This window comes from Manis pentadactyla, chromosome 15, assembly GCF_030020395.1.
Source record: "Manis pentadactyla isolate mManPen7 chromosome 15, mManPen7.hap1, whole genome shotgun sequence".
NCBI classification, from domain to species: Eukaryota; Metazoa; Chordata; class Mammalia; order Pholidota; family Manidae; genus Manis; species Manis pentadactyla.
Window position 1 is genome coordinate 1,555,756 of NC_080033.1, and position 25,965 is coordinate 1,581,720.

A 25,965-nucleotide genomic window follows, 5' to 3' on the forward strand; every position below is an offset into this window, starting at 1 on the left:
CTCGCAGGGCTTCCAACCCGCTGGCTCACAGCCCCGACGATCCCCGCAAGTCCACTCGCAGCCTCGCGGGCCCCTCCTCCCCCTTTTTCCCACCGCCTCGGTCCCTCCCAGGCCGCTGTCCTCAGGCCTCATTGGCCCCTTATCTCCCCAGTAACCAGACTACAACAGTTGAGTTTGGCGCACCCACCACGGACAGGTCAGGCACTCCAGCAGGTAGGGACCGGGCCTCGCTCCCTACACGCGGCTGGGGGTTCGTCCCTCCTGTGTGACCCGCCTTCCCCGACAGCCTCGCCTCGGAGATTCCGAGAGCCTAGAGGACATGTGCCTGGTGCCAGTCAGAGTCCAGACGCAAGACAGAGAATGTGAGAGGTGAGGGGTGGGGGTGGGGGCGAGTGGGGAGAGAGGTATCCCCCTCCAACACATTGGAGGACTGAGACTAAAAGAGAAGCCAGAGCCGGTCCTGGGGTCACCCTCTTACAGTTTCTAGTCCCTCGCGGTTTGTCCCACCCTACTCCTGGCTCTCTCCTGCTGTCTGAAGGGGTTCTGTCGCCCCTACAGGAGCTCCACTTTCTTTGGACAAGATGCCTTTGGGACTTTCTGCAAGGAGAACCCGCTCCGAGGATGGAAGAGAGGCCTTCCTGGAAGGAATGGGTAATTCTTATGTTTTAGCTTAATTCACTTATTCTTTTCAGTTTCTCCAAGTGCCAGGTCCTATGCTGCAGGGCCCTGGGGACAGGGAGGCCTTCCAGAGAGTCCTCTAGCGGGGACCACACTTGCCCTGAATGAAGGTACAGCCGGGCATATATGGGTGGGCCAAACCTGAGGAGTGGGGCAAGCTGGGAAGACTTCCTGCAGCAGGAAAAGTTTGAGTGGGACCAGAACTCCTCCCAGGAATTACCAGGGGGCAAAGTAAGGGAAGAGGGTTTCAGCAGAGAGACCAGCATGTGGCCAGAGCAGGGCTTCTCCACCTCCGCACTGTTGATGCTTGGGGTCAGGTAATTCTCTGTTGCAGGGGCTGCCCTGTGAGTTATAGGACGTATAGCAGCATCCCTGGGCACTACCCCTACATGCCAGTAGCACCCTCCCTCCACCCCTACATTGTGAGAATCAAAAATGTTTCCAGACATTGCCAGATGCCCATGGTGGGCAGAATCACTCCTGATTGAGAGAACCACTGGGTCATGGGAGGTGGGGAGCTGGGGGATGAGACTGGAGAGGTGGGTAGGGGCAGGTCACTTGGGGCCTTGGACACCAAGAGAAGGAGCTGGGACCTTGTCCTGGGAGAGCCAGGGGGTCTGTAAGCAGGGGAGGGGCAGGTTCCACACTGGGTGTAAAAGACTTTCTGTGGCTGTGAGGGGAGGCTGGGAGGTTGGGAAAGAGGCCGGGGTGATGGTCCAGGCAGGAGAGGATGAGGTCTGTGCCTAGGGTGCAGACAGGAAGGGGGGGTTTGGGACTTAGGACTGCTGGGCGGTGGGGGCAGAAGGGGAGGGAGGGAGCAAGAATGCTGTCTCCACCCGCTCCCTGGGGTCTGGACACCTGTCCTTAGCTTTCCCAAGATCCAGGGCCTGTGGGGAGGGTCCTTGAGGACTATGGACTTCCAGGTGCGCCCTCTAGTGGCAAAACAGTTGTGTGCCCGAACCTGGGGTAGAAGTGGGTTCAGGGGAGAAACCCTGAGGTCAGCTGGGGCGGGGGGATGTGAAGAGATGAAGAAGTTGAGTTTTGCAGGAATGAGATGCAGTCCTAGAGGGCCGCTGGAGACTGGGTCTGAAGTTCAGTTGACATTTGTGAGACCCTAAGGGAGCCAGAATTCCTAGGTCCTGGGAGGCAGGGCCTGGGGCCTGGGTTGCTATTGAGTCCTTGCCTGGTCCTGCCCTCAGCTGATTGGGAGCTGAGCAGACTGCAGCATCAATGCAAACTGATGGAGGGGGAAAGGCGGGCCTACAGCAAGGGAGTCCACCAGCGCAGCAACAAGCAACTGTGAGCCCAGGCCGTGGAAGGGGTGGGGGCCGAGTCCTGGGTCCGAGGGCAGAGGGCAGGCCCAGTGTGTCCAGCCTTTTGTGATGCCAAGCTCTGCCCCTTGCCGGCATCCCCTCCACCTCCCTGCCTGGACAGTGAGGAGATCCAGCGCCTGGAGGAGGCACGGGACAAGCTTCAGGTCCAGATCAGCGTCGCCCAGAGCCAGGTCAAGCGGCTGCGGGACAGTGAGAGGCTGCAGACCATGGGCCACCTGCTGAAGTGCCGGGCCCAGGTGCAGGCCGAGGTGGGGGAGCTGCAGGAGCAGGCCAGAGCCCTGGACCAGCAGGTGCGTTCGGAGACCAGACTGTGGGTCCTGCGCAGAGGCAAGTACCGTAACCGATTAGAACCTTATGTTCCCCATCTGAAAACCGGGCCCATTGAACACATCCACCTGCAGAGTTGGAGTTGTGTTCAGGCTCCAGTAGGAATGTGGGTGTTCAGTGCTTGGCTCAATCCCACATTCAAAAAGGGGGCTGGTGCAGTTAAGGCGAAAAGGTTCGCCTTCTGGTGTCAGCAAAACCTGCATTCGAATTTCGGCTCTGCCTCATCAGAGCTGTGTGTCCCCACGGGCAAGGTTTCACCTCTCCGGGCCCTGCTTTCTTCGCCTGCCAAAAGAGGGTGTTGGTAGTGCAGCAGAGTCCAGACAGTTTTCTAATCCCACCTGCTCAAGATCTTGCTATTTGACCCTGCTGTTTAACAATGTGACTTTTCTAGGCCATTGTTCTTTCAAGTTTTTAGGACCATGCCTACTTGTGACACAGTTCATATACCCACAGATGCATATGGATATAAACACACAGCGTGTATCTGAAACAAAAGTTTCACCAAATAATACTTCTGTTTTTCTATGGGATTCGTTCTGCTATTTTCTATTCTCCTCTTTGTTTTAAAAACTTGCTTGCTAGTGTAAGGCGGGGAGCATGGGGAAGTCAGTATAGCACAGAGAAGACAAGTAGTGGCTCTATAGCATCTTATGCTGATGGACAGTGACTATAATGGGGTATGTAGTGGGGACCTGATGATGGGGGGAATCTAGTGACCACAGTGTTGCTCATGTAAGTGTATATTAATGATACCAAAGAAAAAAAACTTGCTTGCCTAGGCCAAGTGATTTCTTGTACATTGTTGGATTGTGAACAGGAGTTTGAAAGTTAGTTTTTGAAAGTTACCGTTTCCTGGCCTTTTCCAGCTTATAGATGCACGTGCATGCCTTGCCCCATGGCTCCTTTCTTTATCTTCTAAGCCAGCAAGAGTCCGCTGAGCCTTTCTTGGGCTGCATCACTCTGATGTCTGCTTTTGCCATTTCTTCTTCTCTAATTCTGACTCTCCTGCCTTGCTTTTTCACTTACAAGGACCTTTGTGATTACCTTGAGTGCACCCAGATAATCCAGAATAATCTCCTCACCTCTAACTCTGTTACTTTATCATATCTGCCAAGTCCTTTTTGCCATTTAAGGTCATGTAGTCACAGGTTCCAGGGATTAGGATGCGGACCTCTTGGCGAGGGGGCATTATTCTGTCTACCACATGGTCTAGAGGTTTTATGACATCTGACTTTCAGCCAGTTTGTTCAGCTCTCAGTATCGTTCTAAGCCGCCTTTTGGAAGCTGAATTCTGATTCACACATGCCAAACTTTTGGCTCATGGTAGTACTGTGGCTCAGTGCGTGCCGGCTGCTTGAGTTAGTATGTCTCTGTCTTTCATGGAAACTCACCAGAGACAGGCCCAAGCAGGATGATTTTATTATCTTGACTCCATGCATTGCTTTGTCCTGACAAACTTGATTATAGAGAATTGTAGGTCAAGTGGGAGATAGGGTTCCTAAAATAGAGCTCTGTAAAGTTCCCCATAAGGTCAAGAAAGGATGTAATTATCTGGTGACATTCATTCAGCAAATATTTATTGAGTGCCTACTAAGTGCCAGGCCCTGTCTAGGTGTTGCAGACACAGCAGAGAACAAAACAGACAAGGGCTCTGATCTCAAGTGCTTTACATTCCACTGGAGAGACAGCTAATGAGCCAAGTAAAAGCTGAAGAAAGAGTTTGTTCAGAAGGAAATATCCAGAGTCTAAAACAGAGAGACAAAATAATGGGAAATACGAAAGAGCAGTTAAGAGACATTGCCGATATAGGAGATTAAATATATGTCCACTAAGAGTTTCAGAAGAATGTAAAGAGAATGGGACAGAGATAATGTGTGCCAGGATAATATCTGAGAATTTTGCAGAACCAATGAAAAAACAAATGCACAGATTCAAGGATGCCTTAGAGTCCAACACAGGAATAAAAAATCCACACTTTTACAGAACATAGGGAGATTTCAGAATATAAAATCAGCCAGAAAATAAGACATTACATTCAAGGGAGCCACAATTAAATGTACAGGTTTCTCAAAGGAAACATTGGAAGTCAGAAGATAGTGAGATTATCATTCACTGTTCAGAGGGGAAAGCCATCTACTTAGCATTTTATATCTTTGAAAATATCATCTATGAATGAGAGAGCAGAAGAGACATTTTTCTGGCAAAGAAAAATGTAGAGTTTGACATAGGGTTTCTCAAATTATGTGTCTTAACAAATTAACTTTTAAAACTTCCAATCTGTTAGTGACTGATATTTTTGGAAGGCTTGGGTCTTGTGTGTCTGGTGTAACTTGACACATGAATTCACCAGCACCCAGGAACACAGTTTCTAAATGCTTACACTCATATTCTGAACCTGTCACATCAGAGGCTGATGACTGACAGTCCTCAAATTTGCCACAGTTCATAGCACCAGTCTGTGTAGATATAAAAAAGTATTTGATAAGATTCAGGTCCATGAATGTTAAAAACTCTTAGAAAGTAAGGAAGGAATAAAAGGAAATTTCTTGAATTTGATAAAGGCCAACTATAAAACATCTCTAGCATATATCATATTTGATGAACATGAGAAAAAATATCTTTGAGACCAGTAACAATATATGGCTGTCAGCTAGCACCACTTCTATTTAATGTTGGACTAGAGGTCCTATCTAGATCAGTATGGCAAGGAAAAGAAAAAAAACATTAAAAATTGGAGAGGAAGAAATGAAATGTCATTATTTATAGATGATATATTTGTGTACATAGAAGATCCAAAAGAATCTAATGCTAACTTACTGCAATTAACAAAGTATTTTAACACTTGGCTGGATACAAAGTTAATAACATTTCCCTGCATAAGCAGTAATTTAGAAAATATGAGAAAAGACATATTCATAATAGCCAAAACAAGGGCCTAGGAAGAAATCTAACAAAAGTGTGCAAGACCTCTGTGGAATAAATGGTAAAATTTTATTGAGGGATATTTAAGAGGAACTTAATAACTATAGAGATATATACCATATTCATGGACTGGAAGAGTTAGTGTTGTAAATGTCAGATCTCCAAATTGATTTATAGATTCAATGTAATCCCAAAGTACTAAAAGATTTTTTTTGGAAGGAACTGACAGATTCTAAGGCTTATATGGAAGGGCAATGAACAGGATGACTAAGATTGACTTAAAGGAAGAAGAACAATATGGAAGTATTTTCTCTGTCACTTATCAAGATTTATTATAAAATTCTTGTAATTGATACAGGGATAATCAAATGGATCAATGGGACAGAATAGAGAGCCCTAAAAGAGACCTATGCATGTGTGAACACTTGATATATGACTTCAAGAAAAGGAAGCACTTGATATATGACTTCAAGAACACTTGATATATGGAGGATCCTAATATTCATGCTGTGAAAATTGGATATCCAAACTGTAAGATGAAACCAAACCTTCACCTCTCACTGTACCCCCAAAATTCATTCTAGATGGATCAAAGGTCTAAATGTGTGAAAGTGTGGAAGGATTTCTTAAATAAGTTATAGAAATTTCTACTTCTAAAGGAAAAGACTGATACATCCTATGACTTCAAAGTTAACCACTTATGTTAAAAAGAACCATAAAGAGTGTACAGAGGAAGTCACAGAATGGAAGGTCATTCACATCACATATAGCTGACAACTGGTATCGAGATCACATAAAGAACTTCTACAAATCATAAAAGAACCAGCCAATTAAAAAAAAATAGTCAAAGGATTTGAGCTGACACATCACAAAATAAAAATTCAGATGTCCAATATATGTAGTAATTACTTATCACTCATTAGTAATCAAAGAAAGGCAAATGAAAATCACTATGAGATACCATTAAACACTCACTGGATTTTCAAAAATTAGCTTCCATAAATATCAAGTGTTGGGGAGAGATGGAGCAGTAGGAACCCTTACAAAATGTTGGTGGGTGTATAAACTATCATATGTATTCTGAAAAGTATTTCCCCCATTATTTATTGCATTTGAAGGTAGTCATACCCCGTGATCTGGGGTGGCATCCACGTGGCATGGTCACCAGAAGCAGTCTTGGGTTCCACCTGACATTCACACTCGCAGGATCCGATAGGCACAAAGTTTGCTTAACTTTGCAGAAGGAGAGGAGACAGGAAACAACAGCATCTTGGTATGACAGCATCAAAGTCATCTTCCCTGAGCTACTTCTCAGCACCTCCAGCTGGGTGATACTACATGAATGGGTGGGTGTTGCCCACCTGGCATAGGGAAGCTTCTTACTCAAGAGGAGCCAGCTCATGAGGGCAGCTTCTAGGCTTCCACCAGCAACATAGTTATAAGAAATACCCCACAGAGAAATCAGGTGTCTATTCAGTCTTTATCACATGGGACCTTGGGGTCTATAATCCCACGCAGAATCCTTCCAGTCCAGTGTCATTCACCAATCAGATTATTTTTATAATAAAGATTGTTGCCTGGAAACACAGCTGGCTTCCCCTTTTTACTGTAATGCAGTATGTTTCCAAGGAAACAGTATTGGAAGAAAGTTAAGTCAAAGTCATCTTCCAATAGAAAACAGGTCTAGCTCTGTTGTTAGCTCTTCCTCCCACCCAGCAACTCCACTTCTGAGTATATAACCTGGAACCAGGGTTCATGTAAAAGAATGTTGAAAGAAACCTTATCCATATTAGCTGGTTGCAGACCAGAAGCAACCCAGATGCCCATCAATATCTGAATGAATGAATAAATTATGATGTGTCTGTATAATGAAATAGTATACAGCAACTAAAAATGAGTGAATCACAATTATGCACAGCAACAAGGATGAATCTCACAAACATTTGAAGGAAGCAAGAAATAAAATATCATAGGTGGCATTAGTTCATTGACATGAAATTCAGAATTAGGCCAAGCTAAACTTTTTTAGGGGGTATTTACACAGGTTGATGAAACTGTAAAGAAAAGTAAAGAAACAGCTTTCACTTGAGGAAGTGTGGCAAACAGAAGGATGACTCCCCCACCATCCCCATCCCACCAGAGATGTCCACATCCTCATCTCTGGAACTTGTGAATATGTGACCTTCCATGGCAAAAGGAACTCTGCAGATTGGATTAAGGATTTTGAGATGGGGAGATTATTCTAGATGAGCTGACTGGGCCCAGGGTAATCACAAGCGTCTTATAAGAAAGAGGTAGGACCTACGTACCGGGCCGTGCTGCTTATGGTGGCGCTGGAGAGGGGGCGCTGAGCTGTTGGGTATGAAGTGTAACAGAACAGACTTTACCACCTGAAACTGCTGCTTCAAGTTCAGATCAGGCAAGGAACAAACCTCAGAAGAACCAACAAGACCAAAGAAGAGTACACCTAAATTGAAGACACAACACTTGATCTGAAACAAGAAGTTTGTGCCTACTCAACCGCTTTGAAAGAGCACTTCCCAACGCTGCTAGTAGTCTTTGTTTTCTTCAGTGCTGTACTGTGAGATTGCCCAGTGCAGCAGCAGTTGTATTCTTTATTAGCTTGATAGATCATTTTCTCTCATTCTTTTTTTTAATACTAGCAACTTTCATCCTTTGAAACGTGTGCTGTAAAAGAAGAATCAGCAAATACTACTGAAAGTGCAATATTTGATTATCACTGCGAGATGAGCTTTGATCCAAACCTTCTTCATAACAATGGACACAATGGGTACCCCAATGGTACTTCAGCATCACTGCGTGAAACTGGGGTTATTGAAAAACTGCTCACCTCTTACGGATTTATTCAGTGTTCAGAACGTCAAGCTAGACTATTCTTCCACTGTTCACAGTATAACGGCAACCTGCAGGACTTAAAAGTAGGAGATGATGTTGAATTTGAAGTATCGTCTGACTGGCGGACTGGGAAACCCATTGCTGTTAAACTGGTGAAGATAAAACCAGAAATCCTCTCTGAGGAACGAATCAATGGACAAGAAGTGTTTTATCTGACTCACACCCCTGAAGATATAGAAGGGAATGTTCAGCTGGAAACTGGAGATAAAATAAACTTTGTAATTGATAACAATAAACATACTGGTGCTGTAAGTGCTCGTAACGTAATGCTGTTGAAAAAGAAACAAGCCCGCTGTCAGGGAGTAGTTTGTACCATGAAGGAGGCATTTGGCTTTATTGAAAGAGGAGATGTTGTAAAAGAGATATTCTTTCACTATAGTGAATTTAAGGGTGACTTAGAGACTTTACAGCCTGGAGATGATGTGGAATTCACAATCAAAGACAGAAATGGTAAAGAAGTTGCAACAGATGTGAGACTATTGCCTCAAGGAACAGTTATTTTTGAAGATATCAGCATTGAACATTTTGAAGGAACTGTAACCAAAGTTATCCCAAAAGTACCCAGTAAAAACCAGAATGACCCATTACCAGGATGCATCAAAGTTGACTTTGTGATCCCTAAAGAACTTCCCTTTGGAGACAAAGATACAAAATCCAAGGTGACCCTACTAGAGGGTGACCATGTCAGGTTTAATATTTCAACAGACCGACGTGACAAATTAGAACGAGCAACCAACATAGAAATTCTATCAAATACATTTCAGTTCACTAGTGAAGCCAAGAGAAATGGGTGTAATTTTCGCCATGAGAGATGGTTTTGGTTTCATCAAGTGTGTGGATCGTGATGCTCGTATGTTCTTCCACTTCAGTGAAATTCTGGATGGGAACCAGCTGCATATTGCAGGTGAGGCAGAGTTTACTGTGGTTCCTGATATGCTCTCTGCCCAAAGGAATCATGCTATTAGGGTTAAAAAGCTTCCCAAGGGCACGGTTTCATTCCATTCCCATTCAGATCATCGTTTTCTGGGCACTGTAGAAAAAGAAGCCACTTTTTCCAATCCTAAAACCACTAGCCCAAATAAAGGCAAAGAAAAGGAGGCTGAGGATGGTATTATTACTTAAGATGATTGTAGAGTGAAGCTGACTATTGCTTTTCAAGCCAAGGATGTAGAAGGATCTACTTCTCCTCAAATAGGAGACAAGGTTGAATTTAGTATTAGTGACAAACAAAGGCCTGGGTAGCAGATTGCAACTTGTGTGTGACTTCTAGGTCGTAATTGCAACTCCAAGAGGCTCTTGGGTTATGTGGCGACTCTGAAGGATAATTTTGGATTTATTGAAACAGCTAATCATGATAAGGAAATCTTTTTCCATTACAGTGAGTTCTCTGGTGATGTCGATAGCTGGAACTGGGGGACATGGTCGGGTACAGCTTGTCCAAAGGCAAAGGCAACAAAAGTCAGTGCAGAAAAAGTGAACAAAACACACTCCGTGAATGGCATGACTGAGGAGGCTGATCCCACTATCTACTCTGGTAAAGTCATTCGTCCCTTGAGGAGTGAACACAAACTGAATACCAAGGAATGATTGAGATTGTGGAGGAAGGGGATATGAAAGGTGAAGTCTATCCGTTTGGCATAGTTGGGATGGCCAACAAAGGGGATTGCCTGCAGAAAGGGGAGAGTGTCAAGTTCCAGTTGTGTGTCCTGGGGCAAAATGCACAGACTATGGCCTACAACATTACACCCCTGCGTAGGGCCACAGTGGAGTGTGTGAAAGATCAGTTTCGCTTCATTAATTATGAAGTAGGAGATAGCAAGAAGCTCTTTTTCCATGGGAAAGAAGTTCAGGATGGCATTGAGCTACAGGCAGGAGATGAGGTGGAATTCTCTGTGATTCTTAATCAGCGCACTGGCAAGTGCAGGGTTTGTAATGTTTGGCGAGTCTGCGAGGGCCCCAAGGCTGTTGCAGCTCCGCAACCTGATAGGTTGGTCAATCGCTTAAAGAACATTACCCTGGATGATGCCAGTGCTCCTCGCCTAATGGTTCTTCATCAGCCAAGGGGACCAGATAACTCAATGGGATTTGGTGCAGAAAGAAAGATCCGTCAAGCTGGTGTCATTGACTAACCACATCCACAAAGCACATCATTAATCCACTATGATCAAGATGGGGGGATTCTGGTGAAGGGTTCTAAATATCTCCCTCTTCATCCCTCCCAAAATCTGGAATACTTAGTCTGTTGAGCTATTATACCAGTTTTAACACCTTCCTCGTGTTATGTTTTAAAAAGTAAATAAATTTAAAAAAGAAACATTTTAAAATTATGCACAGTTGCAGCCTGGAAAACTTAAGGTGGTGCATTATAGTATCAATTTTAGGAGCTTTATTTGGTGCATTTAACGCAACTGGTAATTGCGAGATCCACTTCGCCTGTGTAAGTGAGAAATATAGATTTACCTTGTTGGCCCTATGAAATTCTGCACTTGATATTTAGTATATACTCTATCTTCATTACTTCTGGCAAAATGTTCTGCCTTAACACTCAGTTGCATTATTTTTTCTTTCCTGTTCATTATGCTTTAATTCTGAGGACCATATGAGGGTAGAATCTATTAAAATCATAAAAAATCTGTATAGGCAAACCATTTCCTTAAGTTGATGGCCAAATGTTAAAATGTTATTTTTCATATCATTTATAATCCTGTCACAGTCCACTTAACGAAGTTTGGTTAGATTTAAATGAAAATGATCTTCCAGAGTAGTTTTTCTTCCTGGGATGGGGGTGGGGGGGTGTAACTTTACTACAATTAGTATGTATGGTGCAGAATTTCATGCAAATGAGGTGTGCCAGCAGTGTGATAATTTAATCGTATTTAAACAAAAAGGGATGAGTGCACAAACTTGCTGCTGCTTAGATCACTGCAGCTTCTAGGACCCAGTTTCTTTTACTTATTTCAAAACAAAACAAAAATAAATAAAAAAGTTGTGCCCAAAAAAAAAAGAAAAAAGAAAAAAGAAAAAAGAAAGAGGCAGGAGTGTCAGAGCCAGAAAAGATGTGATGACAGATAAAAAGGAGATTAATAACAGAAGCAGAGGTTGGAGTGGCCACCAGCCAAGGAACCTGGCCTCTAGACACTGGAGCCTCCCCTGAAGCCTCCAGGAAGTACAGCCAGGCACCTTGATTTCTGACCCAGTGAAACTGATTTCAGACCTCTGACCTCCAGAACTGTAAGGTAATAAATCTGTGTTGGTGTAAGCCAGTTAATTTATGGTACTTTGTTACAGCGGTGGTGGGAACTACTACAGGCAGGAAGGCAGGAGCTCTGTGAAGAGGAAGATGGTAGTGATAAGAAGGGGGGTCATCTGGAAGACTGTCAGTATTCTAGCTCTTCACCTGGGTGGTGGTTCCAGGATGTTCCCTTAAAAATAGGTAACAAATTGTATGTACATGATCTATGCACTTTTCAGTGCACAGTAACATTAATTTTTTCAAGGAAAGAAAAAGAAAAGATGTTACCATCATAGGTCTAAATGGGAAACCTAAAACTATAAGACTTCTAGAAAGAAACATAGGAAAAATCTTTGTGAGCTTGGGTTAGACAAAGATTTCTTAGATATAACACCAAAAGCATGACCCATAAAAGTACAAATGGCTAAATTGAAGTCCATAAAATATAAACACTTCTTTTCAAAAGGTACTGTTCAGAGAGTGAAAAGACAAACCCCACAATGGGCAGAAACACTTTCAAAGCATATATCTGATAAAGAACTTGCATCTAGAATACATTAAAACTCTCAAACTGACAAAACAAAACAAAATACCAAAAAAAAAAAACCCACCAAAAAACACAGATGACCCAGCAGAAAAAATGGGCAAAAGGCTTGAATAGACACTTCACCAGAGAATATATAAGGTGGCAACAAGCACATGACCGATCCTGAACAATACCAGTCATTGGGGGAATGCAAATTAAAATCATGAGATACTTCTAAATGCCTATTTGAGTGACTAAAATTGAGAAGGCTGGCCACACCAAGTGTTGATGAAGATGTGGAGGACCTGGAACTCTCATTCCTGCTGGTGGGAATGCAAGTGATATAGCTGATTTGGAAAACAGTTTTATAGTTTCTAAAACATTAAATGTGCCCCCACCCTATGATTCAGACATTCTATTTCTTGGTATTTATCCAAGAGGAAAGAAAGTGCATGTCTGTGTAATGAATTGTACATGAATGATCAAAGCAGCTTTCTTTGTAAACTCAAAATAGAACAACCCAAATGTCTACTAAAAGGTGACTGGTTAAAACAAATGATTGTATGCTCACACAGTGGAATACTACTCACCAGTAAAAAAGAATGGGCTATTGATACACCCAACAACATGTATATTTTTTAAGTATGTGCCATTTTGTTCTGTGTCACTTACACCTCAACAAAGCTGACAAAAAATTTCCTACCTCACAACATATAAAAACACAAGTTCTAGTTGGATGAGGGACCTAAATGTGAAAAGCAAAATCTGACTACTTTAAAAAACTGGAGGAGAGGATGTTCTAACCTTGGGAAGAATTTCTTGAACAAGTGGGTCCTAAGCTTTCCTTGTCCCTGGAACCCTTAGTTTAATTTCCTTGTAATTTTTTTAATCTCCAAAGAAGTTTCTAACATAGGTGAGCTGGGAAACTGACAGTGGCAAAGAGCCCTGATGTGTAGCGCCTGCTGATTTTCATAACATAAATACAGGGATTCCCCAGCTTTTGAAATGTTTGCGTTCCCCTACTTTGCTTGCACAAAACACCTGCATTTGTACCTGTTTTCACTAACTGAAAGAGATCCAAAGAGGATTTCTGCTTTATGAAAAAAGGCAGAGGGTGAATATAATGTTCATCATTTGTTGGGCAGCGAGCAGTACAGAGGCAGCCGGCACCCCAGCAGAGCAGCGAGAGAGGCCTGCCCAGCCCCTTCCCAGGTACCACCTCTCAGCGTCAGGCCGCCAGAGCTCTGAGCCATGTCTGTTGGCAGCGTGCTTTACCTCCACTTATTTGCTGCATCTGCTAGCAAGACGTGTCCTAAGGTATCAGAAAAGCCTAGGAGAGGTTTTTGGGCCCGGATAGGCTAAAAAATTTTTCCATATAAATTAATGGTAATTGCTTCTCCACTTTCTGCCATTTGGGCTTCCGAAAGGTTTCATAGGCATGTTCTACTTTTGAAGAGTGGGGGCACCGTGTCTCTCCTCGGGGCTGTGCTGGACATACCCTAAGGTGACTCAGTGAGTCACTGCTGTTATCCTCCCCTCTCCTTCAGTGGGGACAGAACCTGTGACTTGTTTCTAGCCACTGCAATATAGCACATGTGACGCAGTGTGGCTCCCTGGATTAGTTTGCTGTGTCGAACTGCACGTTAGTAGACAGGAGAGAGGTCCAGCTGGCCTCGAAGAGGGAAGCTGCCATGGTGTGGCCGGGGAGCCGCCAGGGGTTCCTAGGAGCTGAGGGCCTCAGTCCTACAGCCTCAAGGAGCTGAATTCTGCCAGCAGCCACAGGATGAGCCCCAGCTGAGACCGCCACCCTGGCAGACACCACGGTCTCATCTCTGGGAGACCCTGAGCACAGGATCTGGCCTAGCGAGGACTCCTGACCCAGGGAAACTTCAAGATGATAAATGGGTGTTGAAATTTTTAATGCAGAAGTAGAAAGCTAATATAATGTTCAATTTGAAGCCGCCAAGAATTTAACTTACATAATTCCTGAAAATGTAACACTGAGCTCTCAAGGGCTGTCCCAGGGGGGCGCCAGCATTGTCCTGCTAACATTTCTGCCTATTAGGTAGATTGGACCGAACAACCCAAGTGTTTGCGTCCTGACAACCTAGGAACCATTTGAAAAAATATATATACATAAATGGAAAGAAAATTATATTTCATTCTTAAAACCGCAATTATTTCTCCGCGGAACATTTGTGCCTACTGGGCACTGCGCACCTTTTCAGATCTTGGAGTCAGATTGGGCATCGCCACCCTCATTCCGTGTGACTTCTGGGCAGTGCTTGGCTTTTTTTGACGGAAAATTTTACTGGGATAATTGTAGATTCACATGCAGCGGAAGAAATAACAGAGAGAACTCTTGTATGCTTTGCCCAGCTTCCCCCAGTGGTAACATTTTTGGGTATTTGATTTTCAATACCCTATTTCACAGCAGCTGCCAGAAACTCAGTTTCACAAAGATGTGACATCATCGGAAGGGATGTAGCGCCATCTTGTGTTGAACCCGTGAACTACCTTGAGCTTGTAGTACATGAGGTGTCTGACCGATGTCAGTATGCCTCCCTCAGAACCCCACACATCCCCGTGGTCCCCCCTTTGACTTCGCTGCAATGCTCTCGGGTGCCCTCGTGCACGTGTTAGCTTTCAAAGGACCACCAACTGGGTGGCCTGCAGGGCAGAGGTTTATGGTCCCACGGTCCTGGAGACAAGGTGTCCGCAGGGCTGGCTCCTTCTGAGGGCTGTTCCCCGCCTCCCCGCCAGCTTCTGGTGGGTTGCTGGCGCTCTTTGGTGTTCCTTACTGCATAAAAGCATCACACTGAACTCTGCCTCCGTCTTCCCCAGGCGTTGCCATTGTCTGCCCGAGTGGGCACATTCCCCGTTTTATAAAGACACCCACCCTACCGGATTAGGGTCCGCCATGATGACTTCGTTTTAACTTGATCACCTCTGTAAAGACCCTGTCTCCAAATAAGGTCGCCTTCTGAGGGCCTGGGGATTAGCACTTACAGCCTGAGTATGGGGGAGACACAATCCAACGCAAAACAGTGCACAGGGAAACACATTCTTAAGCAGTTCATTGATTCATTTAGTATGTATGTTTTGTTGAACACCTGCCCTGTGTCAGGCACAAAAAAAGACAGAAATCCACACTCATGGAGCATCTGATTTAGTTGGGGAGACAGAATACCCCAAATAAAGGATTGGGTCACATGCCCACCTCTAGGCCAGTCCTTGTTGATGGTCCAGCCCTGACTCCTGTGGCTGGCAGGACAGCTGGTTGTGGCTGGAAGACAGAAGCACACAGAAGGTTGGGTGTTGTTGGCAGGAGAAGGGTAGACCAGATGGCTGGGGCCACAAGGCCAGCAAATGTCAGCCACACTCAGCCACTCTCTCTCCCACTCCTCTCCCTTGATCTCTCAGTCTGTCCCACATTCGGCCAACAAATAGGTACCATCCTCTTTCTTCAGATCCAGGAGTGGGACACCCGGATCTCTGCCCATGGCAAGGATGCCACAGCTCTGGGATTTATCCTGGACCAGAAGGTCAAGGTCCGGCGAAGGCTCAAGACCCTAGAAGACCAGTTGGACAGGGTGAGGGTCAGCTCCTGGCTCTCCAGCCTGACTCTGGCTGTGGGGGAAGAACTGAGCGTGGGGCCAAGTTCTGGAAATAGTGGGCCCAGGTCCTGGAGGTGGGAAGGCCTGAAGCACTGGGCCCACTGAGGGTTCAGGAGACGAGATCCCAGAGGGATGGAGGGTCCCCAAGGAAAGGAGACTGATGCCTGGGTCCTTGGTGGGGGGCTGGGCAGTGCTCTCAGGGTCCCCAAATTGGGAATGGGTTCCATATCTGACAAATGCCCCCTTGGCCTCAGCCAGACACTGCACCCTCTCACGTCCCCCTGCCCCCACTCTCCCAGGTCACCTGTCGCTTTGACGTCCAGTTGGCGCAGAATGCTGCCCTGCGGGAGGAGCTGGATCTCCTGAGGATTGAGAGGAACTGCTATCTGAATGTGGATCGCAAGTTTCAGAAGGTCAGTGGCCCTGAGGCCCAGGACCCCGTGGCACCAACGGTGTGGAGGACAGGTAACACCTTGCCGACTCCCACACTTGGGCCTCAAGTATGTAACCGGAGCCACAGGTTCACCTTTGTCTAGAGGGAATGGAGACCTGGAAAATATTCCAGGACACCTCTAATGAAGACAACAGCCTCATTTATTCTTGCAGAAAGCAGAGATGTCATTTTGAATATTGTCACCCCGGGCGATCAATGAGCAAGCAAGACCATTTACATTCTGTGGGTATCTCTGTACCCTTTGAAGTCCTTTGAGGAATGCTCCCTTCCTCTCTCAACCCTCCCTTCCCTGCAAGAATAGTACAAAGAACTATATATCCTTCACCAAGATGGATTGTTTTCCATATTTCCCCTCTTTATAATTACTAATTTTACTGAAAATAATTTACTATTACAATTGCTGAACTATTTGAGAATATGTTGCAGACATGAGCTTTTAAGAACTTTGGTGTGTATTTTCCAAGAACATTTTCTTATGTAAACATAATGCAATTATCCAGATCTATCCAGATCTAAAGTCAGGATCTCTAACATTGCTGCCATTCTGAACAGTCCATATTTAAAGTTCACTGACTGTCCCAATTTCGCCCTTTGAACAAGCGAGTTTGATTTTCCTGCGGCAGGCACCAGCCAGGCGCCCTCATTAGTGTGTGGCTGTTCTGGCCCCACGCATCTGGACAGCCCCTCTCCCTTCTTCGTCTTGGTGACTTTGACATTCTGGAGGCACCCAGGCCAGTCGTGTTGGACAAGGTCTTTCAAGATGGTTTGTCTGGCCTTTCTTTGTGATTAGATCCAGGTGCATTTTTGTGGGACATGCCAGAGGTGATACTGTGTCCTTCGTGTGCGTTGTATCGGGAGGCACGTGATGTGAGTTTGTCCCCTACCTAGAAATGTTGGCTTGGATCACCTGCTTAGCCCTGTTTCTGCAATCCAGCGTTTCCCTGTTTGTCCACTATGGACATATCCTGTTCCCTGACACATTTTCATTCAATTGTTTTAAAATCCGTTACTGATTCTTGCCTGAATAATTACTACTGTACTGGCTGTCAAATGGTAATTTTTTTCTAACTCTTATCATTCCTTTTACACTTATAAGATGGCAGTCTATTTAAGGAAGAGCTTCTCTGTGTGTTTTTGTGTTATCAGTAAGCATTTGTGTATTCTTACTTTATTTTATGGGTAGTAATCCATGGCTATCAGGATTTAGGATGATGTTCAAATTGTCCCGGACTTGGTGAGTAGGAGCCCCCTTCCAACTGGCTTTTGTGTCCATTTCATATGCTCTCTTGTTTATTTTTTTGAGCACTTCCATAATTTCTGGCACAGAAAGACAGTCCAGGCTATTTTGTGCGCCGTCTGCCCCAAGCCTGGAGCGAGCCATTTCTCCAAGGAGTCCCAGTTCTTTCTAGTGGGAAGTAGGTGTCGAGACACAAAGACACAGGCTCAAAGAGTCCTTGTCGCTACCGGCATGTCTTTGCTTTGAGGCCTTTTGAGGCCTTTTCTCTGGAGAGAGCTAGGACGCACACACACATATTTTAAAGCCCTGAGTTCATATTGATGCCTCTAATTCCCGTCTAGCATCAATGGGTTATTTCTGAACATTCTCCAGTTTTCACCTTTCCGTCTCTCTTCTCCCACAGCGGGAACACTGGCTCCCAACCGCATCCACACACAAACTCACTTGCTTAATCCCATAATATGCGCAAAAGAGGGTCAGAACTGCTATAGCTGTCCCTCCAGCCCCCCGAACCTAAGAAGCAGAGTTCAAGACGTGTGTGCCGTTGTTTTGTCTTCTGAGGGCATGGGGAGCAATCAGTCTATCTATCTATACATCCAAATTATTGTATTCAGAAGTCATTTGGATTAGTTCCTTTTTGTGTGTGTCTTCTGGGTGGTTATGTTCTTTGTTTGAAATACAGTTCGGTTCATTTGCTTCTGTTTGTATTTCCATCTAGTTTGTTCCCCTATCATTGTTGATTTAATTTTCTTTATGAGCATGTAAACCATTAACAAGGTTCCCAGACCACAGCTATTCAAAGTGCCCCAGAGCGGCATCACGGTCCCCTTCATTCCCACCCAGCCCCTATGGTTCCTGGTTATCTCTCTTGGCTTTCTTTGGCAAAATTAAATGTGTGTGCATGTGCGCACATATGTGTTTACATATGTCTGTACACGTATGCATACATGTATATGTGTATTATACTTATACATATACGTTATATATGTATATGTGTATTTATGTATTTGTATATTGTATATACATTAGGATAAATATACACATTATAAGTATGTACAAAATGTACATATAATTTCCTCCCTTTGTTCTCCTGAAAGAACCCTTTTTACCAGTAGGTAATACTGCAAAGACATTTCTGTGAAACTACAAAATAAGTTAGTATGGTCGCAATTAGGAAACTCACACAGATTTCTGAGCCCGACCACAAAATTGGTTCTGGGTGGAGCACTTCATCGGGAAAAGGTCCCTGGGCCAGGTTCCAGCCCAGAAGTTTGGCTTTCTGTTTACCTCCTACCTCTTTAAAATCCCTCTCGCTGCGGCTTGGAGGGCACAGCTGGGGGCTGCGGGGAATGAGGTCTGGGGCAACGAGGCTGTGAAAGGCCGCCTCTGTTTTGTTCTCTCGCAGGAGCTCCAGCTGCTGTGGCACACGGTCGACGGCCTCATGGTCTCCTCCACCTCTGCCTTCGCCGTCAGGTAGGGCTCTGGAGGCCTCCAGGGTGGGGGCCGAGTGCACCTTTTCGTAAGGCAGTGATGGGAAGGCTCAGAATTCTAGATGGACGGGCAGATCCTACATTTTGCTTTCATGAGGTGCCCCTTTGTCTTCCTCCTCCACTGGTGTCCCTGTCCCTTGGGCCAGGCCCCCTCCTTGGGCGTAGGCATGAACCTCTTTGGCCCCAGTCTGCTAATGGCGTGTGGCGCATGGGGCTGTAGAGGGAATTAGGTAAGGAGGTACGCCAGTGCAAGTGGCAGGGGCCCAGGAACCTAGGAAGCATCTGTGCATGTGGGTGACGTGATAATTTATCAGTACTGGCTGAAAGGGACAGAGAGATTCAGGCCACCTTCAGATAAAGCCCCATGTGGTCTGGAATCTGGAAGCCCAAGATGCTCTGCCCACTGGCTGCTCTCCATCTCTGGGGCTCTCGTGGGCTCCACGCTCTCTCTTCCTCCATCGCTGCTTCTCCTGGAGCTCCAGCCCTGTCCTCTTGTGGCTTCATACACTCCATTCAGTAGCTTATTTCTACCTCGTGACTTCTGTTTACTCACAGTCTGTGATTCCTCATGACCTCAGTTACAGCCAAATCCACCTTACGGCTTCTGTGGTTTTATTGTTTTGAGTTAAGATGCACAGAACAAAATTTACCATGTTAAAGCATATGATTCTGTGGCATTTTGGACATTCATGTTGTGCCAGCAACACTTCTGTCTAGATCCCAACACTTGGGTCACCTGTGCCCACTAAGCAGTCACTCACTCTCGTTTCCCCTCTTCCCCAGGCCCCTGGGAACCACTGGCTTCCTCCCTGTCCCTACGGATTTACCTACTGCAGACATTTCATTAAGTGGAACCATACAATACGTGACTTTTCGTGTCTGGCTTCTCTTTGTGTCACGCGAGGTTCACGCACGTGGTAGACTGTGTTGGTGCCTCATTCCTTTTTCTGGCAGATTCTGTAAATTTCTTACCTTTGGTTCACCACGATGCCTTCAGAGCCTTGACTGTACCTCATGGTTTCTGCTCACGCATAGCTTGGGCTTCTTTATAACCTGATCTTCAAAACATGATGACTTTCAGTGGCTTCTCCCTATACATCCTTCTGTCTTCAGCTTGCTGCCCTGTCTAAGCATTTCCCAATTCGATTTCGGATGGAGAGAATCTGGCCTGGCTCATCTTTTCCACCAAGTGCCCAGGTGATGGCCTCTCTGTGCCTGGGCAGGATCTGGTCTCTGCCAGCTCTCCTCCAGCCGACCACACGGGCCGCCCACAGGAAGCACGGACAGGTGGTTTCTGCTGGAAGGTGTGGGCAGGTATCATCACTCACACTTCCTGTCGGGCCAGCCAGTGTCTCCAGGGCTGCCTTGCTGGGTGCCCTGGGGCAGGTCACTTCCCTTCTCTGAGCCTCCATTTCCTCCACTGTGAGGTAGCAATAATAACGGTATCTACCTCAAGCCCCGCAGGGCCAGGCTTCCAGGAAGCTGGGTTCCCTCTTCCTTGCCCCTTGGTTGGCATGGAGCTCAAGGCACAGAAAGAACTGAGTCATGATTCCTGCAGGGGCTGCCACCCGAGGCTAGAAGGGTCACTGAGGGCTGGCGTGGGCGGGGGAGGCTTTCCAACCAGGAGGACTGAGCTGAGTAAACTAGACCTGAAAGGAATTAGAGCCGAGCAAGAAGCTGGTGCCACCAAGGGTGGTGGAGGTGTGGAGGTGGGAACCAGCGTGACCCCTGGGCGGGGACTGGCCTGCTGCTCTCCCAACCTAATGACCCTCTGACCTTTGACCCCACAACCCATGAAGTAGACTTGGGGCACTCTCAATTTACAGTTGGCTGCACTATGTTTAAAAGCTCAAAAGCTACATTTTCAGAGGAACAGTCTAGGGGACATTTAGTGAACAAGGCTTCTGGGGTGTCTCCAGTATCTTAACAGGGCATGTGCTCAAGTACTGGTGATGTCACCCACTTGGCCAACAGAAGGCCCTGGAGGGTCTGAGCCCCTTACATTTGCAATCACACAGACCTAAACTCCGGCAGAATGACCCAGACCTCCTGTGCCTGTGCTCCCCAGTCTGCGAATAATCTCTCCCCCTGGCCAGGTTGCCTCCTCTTCCACGGCTGACATAGCAATGCCCAGGCCTCGGGGATGCCCCTGGCATGCCCTGCAGCGGTGCCCCCTCCCATGGCCTGGCACCCGTCAAGGCCCAGACTCCACCCCGTAGCCCCATCCTGACCCACCTCTAGGATCCTAGAAAGTTTTCTGCCTTTTGAGACGTCAGGATAACGTCAGCCAGATTCTGCCCCTTCCCTGGATCCCGGCTGCCCTGCTCCACACAGTCCCCAACCTCAGGCTGCCCCCGCCCATCCCGGGGCTCCAGGCTGCCCCCAGCCCTCCAGTCTCCCTGACCCGGGCTACCCTCGCCTTCCCCTAGGGAGGAGGCAAAGAGCAAGACGGGGCTGCTGCGGGAAAGGGCGGAGCAGGAGGCGGCCCAGCAGCGGACGGAGGTGCAGCTCCTGCGGCGGCAGATCGCGCACCTGGACCAGCTGCACCGCTTCCTCGAGCGCAAGGACCACCGGCAGCTCGACCCCGCCGTCGTGGAGAAGCGCGAGAAGCGGGGTGAGGCCGGGCGCCCGCGGGGCCGGAGCGGGTGGGGTCAGCGCGGCCGGGGCGCCGCGGCCTCCGCTGCTCCCCAGCCGGCCCCGCGGCCGCCGCAGCCCTGGACGCCGGGCCCACTGCTCCCGCTTCCCCAGCCCGGGAGGCGGCCCGGGGCCTCCGGAAGACCTCGCAGGAGGAGCTGCTGCCGCGCGACGAGGACGCCCTGATCAAACTGTCCCGGCGCAGCGGGGAGAGCGACCCGGACCTGATGGTGGAGAAGTACCTGGAGCGTGAGCACCTGGCGGGGGCGGGAGAGGTGGGCGCCCCATCGCGAATCCGTGCCCGCCGTGCTCCGTGCGCCCCTCCGTCGCCCAGGGCGGCCCTCGCCCGGGGAGCCCCTTACGTCGGCCCGTCTCCCGCCGACCCCACGCCCGTCCCGCCCGTCTCGGGCCTCCTGTCCCCGGCCTTCCGTGTTTGTCTCCCTCTGGTCGGCATCTCTGTCCTCTCCGAGTGCCTGTCTCCCCGTCTTTTTGTTTCTGTCCCATTCGGCTCGTGTGCCCGGCCCCCGCCTCCCCCACCCTCTTGCCCGGGCCTGCCGCGCACCCCCACCTCCGTGCTTCTCCCGCCCCGAGCCCGTCGCGGCGTCTCCGGGGCCCTCGGCTCTCTCTCCCCCCGCGTCCCGTTCTCTCCCCCACTTCCCCGCGTCTGGGCCCTCTCGGTATTTCTGGGCCCCTCTGTGACTGTCTGTCGCACCTCCTGCGCCCACCCGGGCCCGCCCCGCCTCCCCGTGTCTTTGCCTGCGTCCCGCCCTCGCTGTCTCTGTTTCTTCGTTGTCCTTCTCAGCATCTGTTTCTCTGGCCTCCCGTGTGTCCGTCCGTTTCTCTGTGTCTCCGTCTCTCTCCGCCCCGCCCTTCCCGGCTCCCCGCAGTGGAGGACCGCAACTTCGCGGAGTTCAACTTCGTCAACGAGCAGAACTCGGGGCTGGAGCGCCTGCGGGAGGAGACCAGGGGGGTGAGTGAGACCCGCACCCCCCCCAGCCCTGTCCGGGCGCCTCCCCGCCTCCCCGCGTCAGGCTCCCCCTGAGGCGAGCCACGCTGGCGTCGGTCACACGGCCGCAGGTGCAGGAGGCCAAGGACAGGGCGCAGAGCAGCGAGGGGAGCCGGCGCTCGCGGCAAGAGCAGCAGCGAGCCGCCCTGCAGCAGCGCGTGGACGAGGTGCGCGCGGAGGCCGAGACCCTCGAGGGCCGCTTCCAGGACTTTCGGGGACAGCTGGAGAAGCTTAAGACCGGTGAGCGCCCGCCCCGGCTTTTGCACTGGGGAGGATGCAGTGGGCGCGCGGAGGGCCCGGGCCCCCGGCACTTCTGTGCACACTCTGGGACATCCATCCTACGTCCGGCCGTCCCGCCGTGTGGTTTCTCCTGGGTGAGCCCTTCTGGACATGGGATGGGCACTGCCTGCTTCGTGGGGTTGTCATGAGAACTGCATGCTCAGTGGGGGCTGGGTTAGTGGCCAGTCCTCCTTCCTCTGCTCTTGCTGATGAGGCCCGGTGGCGGGGTCCGGTGGGGAGACAGGCATGGGCACTAGGCACTAGGGTACTGCCGGAGCAAGAGGGGCCCCGACTCTGTGCGGCGCAGGACTGAAACTTCCCGGCATTTGCAGAAGGAAAAGGCAGGGCCCCTTGTTAAAAAATTGTCAAGCATTCAAGATGGCCACGGCAGAGCCTCAAACCCAGTGCCGGGCTCTTCTGAGCACCCGGCCAGGGCCACTGCGCAGGCTGCACGCCACCACCCGGCTCTGCTGGGGAGTCAGGGGAGGCTTCCTGGCAGTGGTGATTCTGGACGCTGACTTTGAAGGACTCAGAATTTGACAGAAACTCTGGGGAGTGGGGGTGCTTCCAGCAGGGGCGGCCAAGGCCTGGAGGCACTTTCAGGGAGGTCGTCTCTGTGCAGAGAGGGGAATGCCAGGGTGTGGGTGGGAGGGAAGGAAGGCCAGATCCTGAAGGGCTGCTGGGCCAAGGCACGAGGGAGCCATGGAGGGTTGCAAGCAGGGGAGACGGTGGATAAGCAGGTTAGGTGGTGAGGGTAGATGGGCTCTGGGGGTGCGGAGGGGAGAGAGGCACACCAGGGCCTGCCTGGTCAGGGTGGGAGCCTGGGAGAAGTGGGTTTGGGGTGGCCTGAGCTCAGGGTGGGAGGGCGGTGTATGTATGAGTCTGGAGCTCCGCGGTGAGGCCGGTGAGGCCTGGGGGCAGATTTTTGTCAAGGTCATGGGTGTCTTTTCACTTTGTTAACGATAATCAGTTAACTAACTAAATGCAAGTGGGGTAGGCAGGGGCCTTTTGTGAGAGTGTGTCATGACCGCGACCCGCAGACCAACCAAAGGCAGCGATTAACCCAGTTGTGTGCAACTGCAGTCTGATAAGAAAAACACCCCAGGCATCCTTGATGCGGCTGTGAATTTGAATTTCCTCGGACTGCTCTGCGGGGCAGGCCCATGAGTGTTCCTGGGGGCAATCGGGCGGAATGGCATTTGGATGTTTGTAACAGAGCCTCGTGGAGGTGCCTTTTCCAGCTTCTCCTCGGCCTCCCTGCCTCCCGGCCGTCTGCACGGGGCCCTGGCTGCAGGACGCTGCCCTCCCTGGCTGAGCCCCGGCAGCTCCCTTTCCCCCCTTCCAGCCTCACTTGCTGTCTCTGTAGGGCGGGAAGCAGGACCAGAGGGGAGGAGAGGGCCGGCACTCAGCGGGCTGCGGATCTGGGACAGCCTGTGCCCTCTGACCCCAGATATCCAGCGGCTCTTCACCAGGGCGCAGGGCGACACCACCACCATCAACGACCTCCTGGGGGTCAAGACCTACATGCGAGACCGGGATGTAGGCCTCTTCCTGGGCCTCATTGAGAAGCGGCTTGTGGAGCTCCTGACGGTGCAGGCCTTCCTAGATGCCCAGGTGGGGGCGCAGGGCACCCCGCGGGGGCCGGGAGCCAGCGCCTGGGATGCGCCTGAGCTGGCCACCGGCTTCTCCGCCCTGCAGAGTGACTCTCCTGCCAGCTTGGCCGGTGCCGCCCTCCTAGTGCTGGGCCAGAGCCCTGAGGAATTTCCAAAGAAGCTGACCCCACCTCAGCTCCCTGACCATCTGTGAGTCACAGGGCAAGATGGACAAGGGGGAAGGGGACAAATGAGACGGAGGGCTTGGGGTGGCTCTTGGGGATCAGAGGGGGGTGCGGCTCTGGGCGGGAGTAGATGGAGTGTGTGCTTTGGGGGAACCAGGAGTAGGGCTTCAGGAGACCGTGGAGGACAGTGGGGCCCCAGTCTGATTGGAGTCCCGCGGGGCAGGGTCTCAGGGCTACCTAGGGCTGCCTACGGATGGGGCTCTGGTACAGCAGTGAGGGGCCATCGGCCTTTTGTGGCTGGGCACGTTGTCCCTTCCCATCTCCCCCCCTTTTAGGGACGACCCTGTGGGCTTTGAGGCCAGAGACGACTATCCTATGAGCAAGGAGGAGCTGCTGAGCCACGTGACGAAGCTGGTGAGGATGGGAGCCTGCTGGGGTGGGGGACAGGCCCTTAGTCTCCCTGGTACCATGACTTGCCTCCCCGCAGATGGAGGCCTAGGAGCAGGTGCAGGGCCCGAAGGAGCTGGACAGAGCCCCGAATGTGGTCCTCTCCAGCCTGGAGGGCCAGCTCCAGCACACCCCCGATGACCAGCAGGAGTCCAGTATTGTCCCAGGGTCCACCCTGAGCCACAGGACGAGCAGCATCCTGATGTCCAGTGGAGGCCGTGCCACTAGCTCCAGTGTCGGCCATGTTGCCTCCCATGACCCCAGCTCCAGCACAGGCCGCGTGACCTTTGGCTCTACCAATGTCACTGAAGGACTGGTGTCCAGCCGGAGCTCAGCTGGGGACTGCGTAACCTTCAGATCCCTCAGCTCTGGTAGTTACTGGGGATCCACTGGGTACTTGGGGTCCAGTGCAGGCCAAGAAAACGTTAGTGGCATGGAGGGCAGAGGCGCCGGGTCACAACTGAGTGGAGGCCTCGAGTCCGGCATAGGTTGAGTCTCAAGTGCCGGCAGTGCCTCCAGCATCGACCTGGGCTCCACCACCAGCAAAGGTGCCAAGCCTGCCCGGCTCCTTGCAGAGCCTCCTCTGTGTCTCCACCCACCTAGTTCCCTGCAACTCTCCATCTTTCCCTCCCAGTTCCAGGCCCCTGCATCCCTGTGCCCCTACCTCTGTCTCCACTGCCCTCCATGTGCCCACATGTCTGTCTCCACCCGCTCTTCATTGCGTCCTCATCTGTCTCCTGCTCCCTTCTCTCTGTTCCCAGCCCTCCTTTCCCCTCTGTCTCCCAGGCTCCTGTTCTCTCGGTTTTTCATTCAGTGTGCGTGTGTGTCATTTCCACGTCTGTGTCCCCATCCCTGCTCTAACCTCTGTTTGTCCCCCGCCTCCTGGTTCTGCTTCTCTGTTTCTAATTCCCCCTCTTCATCCCCATCTCCCAGACTCTCCATGCATCTCAGGTCCTGTCTCTGTAGCGCCTCCTTCCTCGCCCTCCCCCAAAACCCTCAGTTTTGACCAGTGGGAGAGGAATCAGGCAAAGACTTCAGGGTCACCATGAGCTGCGACCATAGGAAATAAAAGTTAGAGCCTGGCTTTGA

General features: G+C 49.6%; 1 protein-coding gene and 1 pseudogene across 3 annotated transcripts; both read left to right on the top strand.

Moving 5' to 3' along the window:
* Nucleotides 1–25,965, top strand: ODAD1 (outer dynein arm docking complex subunit 1). 3 transcript variants are annotated; one of them, XM_057492715.1, is made up of 15 exons: nt 1–213; nt 559–651; nt 1,878–1,977; nt 2,113–2,302; nt 15,406–15,528; nt 15,852–15,965; nt 18,649–18,716; nt 21,163–21,347; nt 21,482–21,616; nt 22,255–22,337; nt 22,445–22,613; nt 24,019–24,266; nt 24,351–24,454; nt 24,765–24,843; nt 24,917–25,965. In XM_057492715.1, the coding sequence occupies exons 2-15, from the start codon at nt 582–584 to the stop codon at nt 24,926–24,928; spliced, it is 1,680 nt and encodes a 559-aa protein (XP_057348698.1). In that variant the 5' UTR covers nt 1–213; nt 559–581; the 3' UTR covers nt 24,929–25,965. The 3 variants fall into 3 exon arrangements, with proteins under 3 accessions (XP_057348698.1, XP_057348699.1, XP_036741389.2); XM_036885494.2 differs by lacking the exon at nt 1–213 and having other exon boundaries at nt 434–651; nt 24,103–24,266; XM_057492716.1 differs by lacking the exons at nt 1–213; nt 1,878–1,977 and having other exon boundaries at nt 428–651.
* Nucleotides 7,570–10,504, top strand: LOC118912418 (cold shock domain-containing protein E1-like; annotated as a pseudogene).

Excerpts from the sequence above, each read along its gene's own strand:
- ODAD1 (XM_057492715.1), top strand. The coding sequence starts at position 582 with ATGCCTTTGGGACTTTCTGCAAGGAGAACCCGCTCCGAGGATGGAAGA. Across the intron at positions 21,348-21,481 it reads GGAGAAGCGCGAGAAGCGGG|CCCGGGAGGCGGCCCGGGGC; the intron begins GTGAGGCCGGGC and ends CCGCTTCCCCAG. Across the intron at positions 22,338-22,444 it reads TGCGGGAGGAGACCAGGGGG|GTGCAGGAGGCCAAGGACAG; the intron begins GTGAGTGAGACC and ends ACACGGCCGCAG.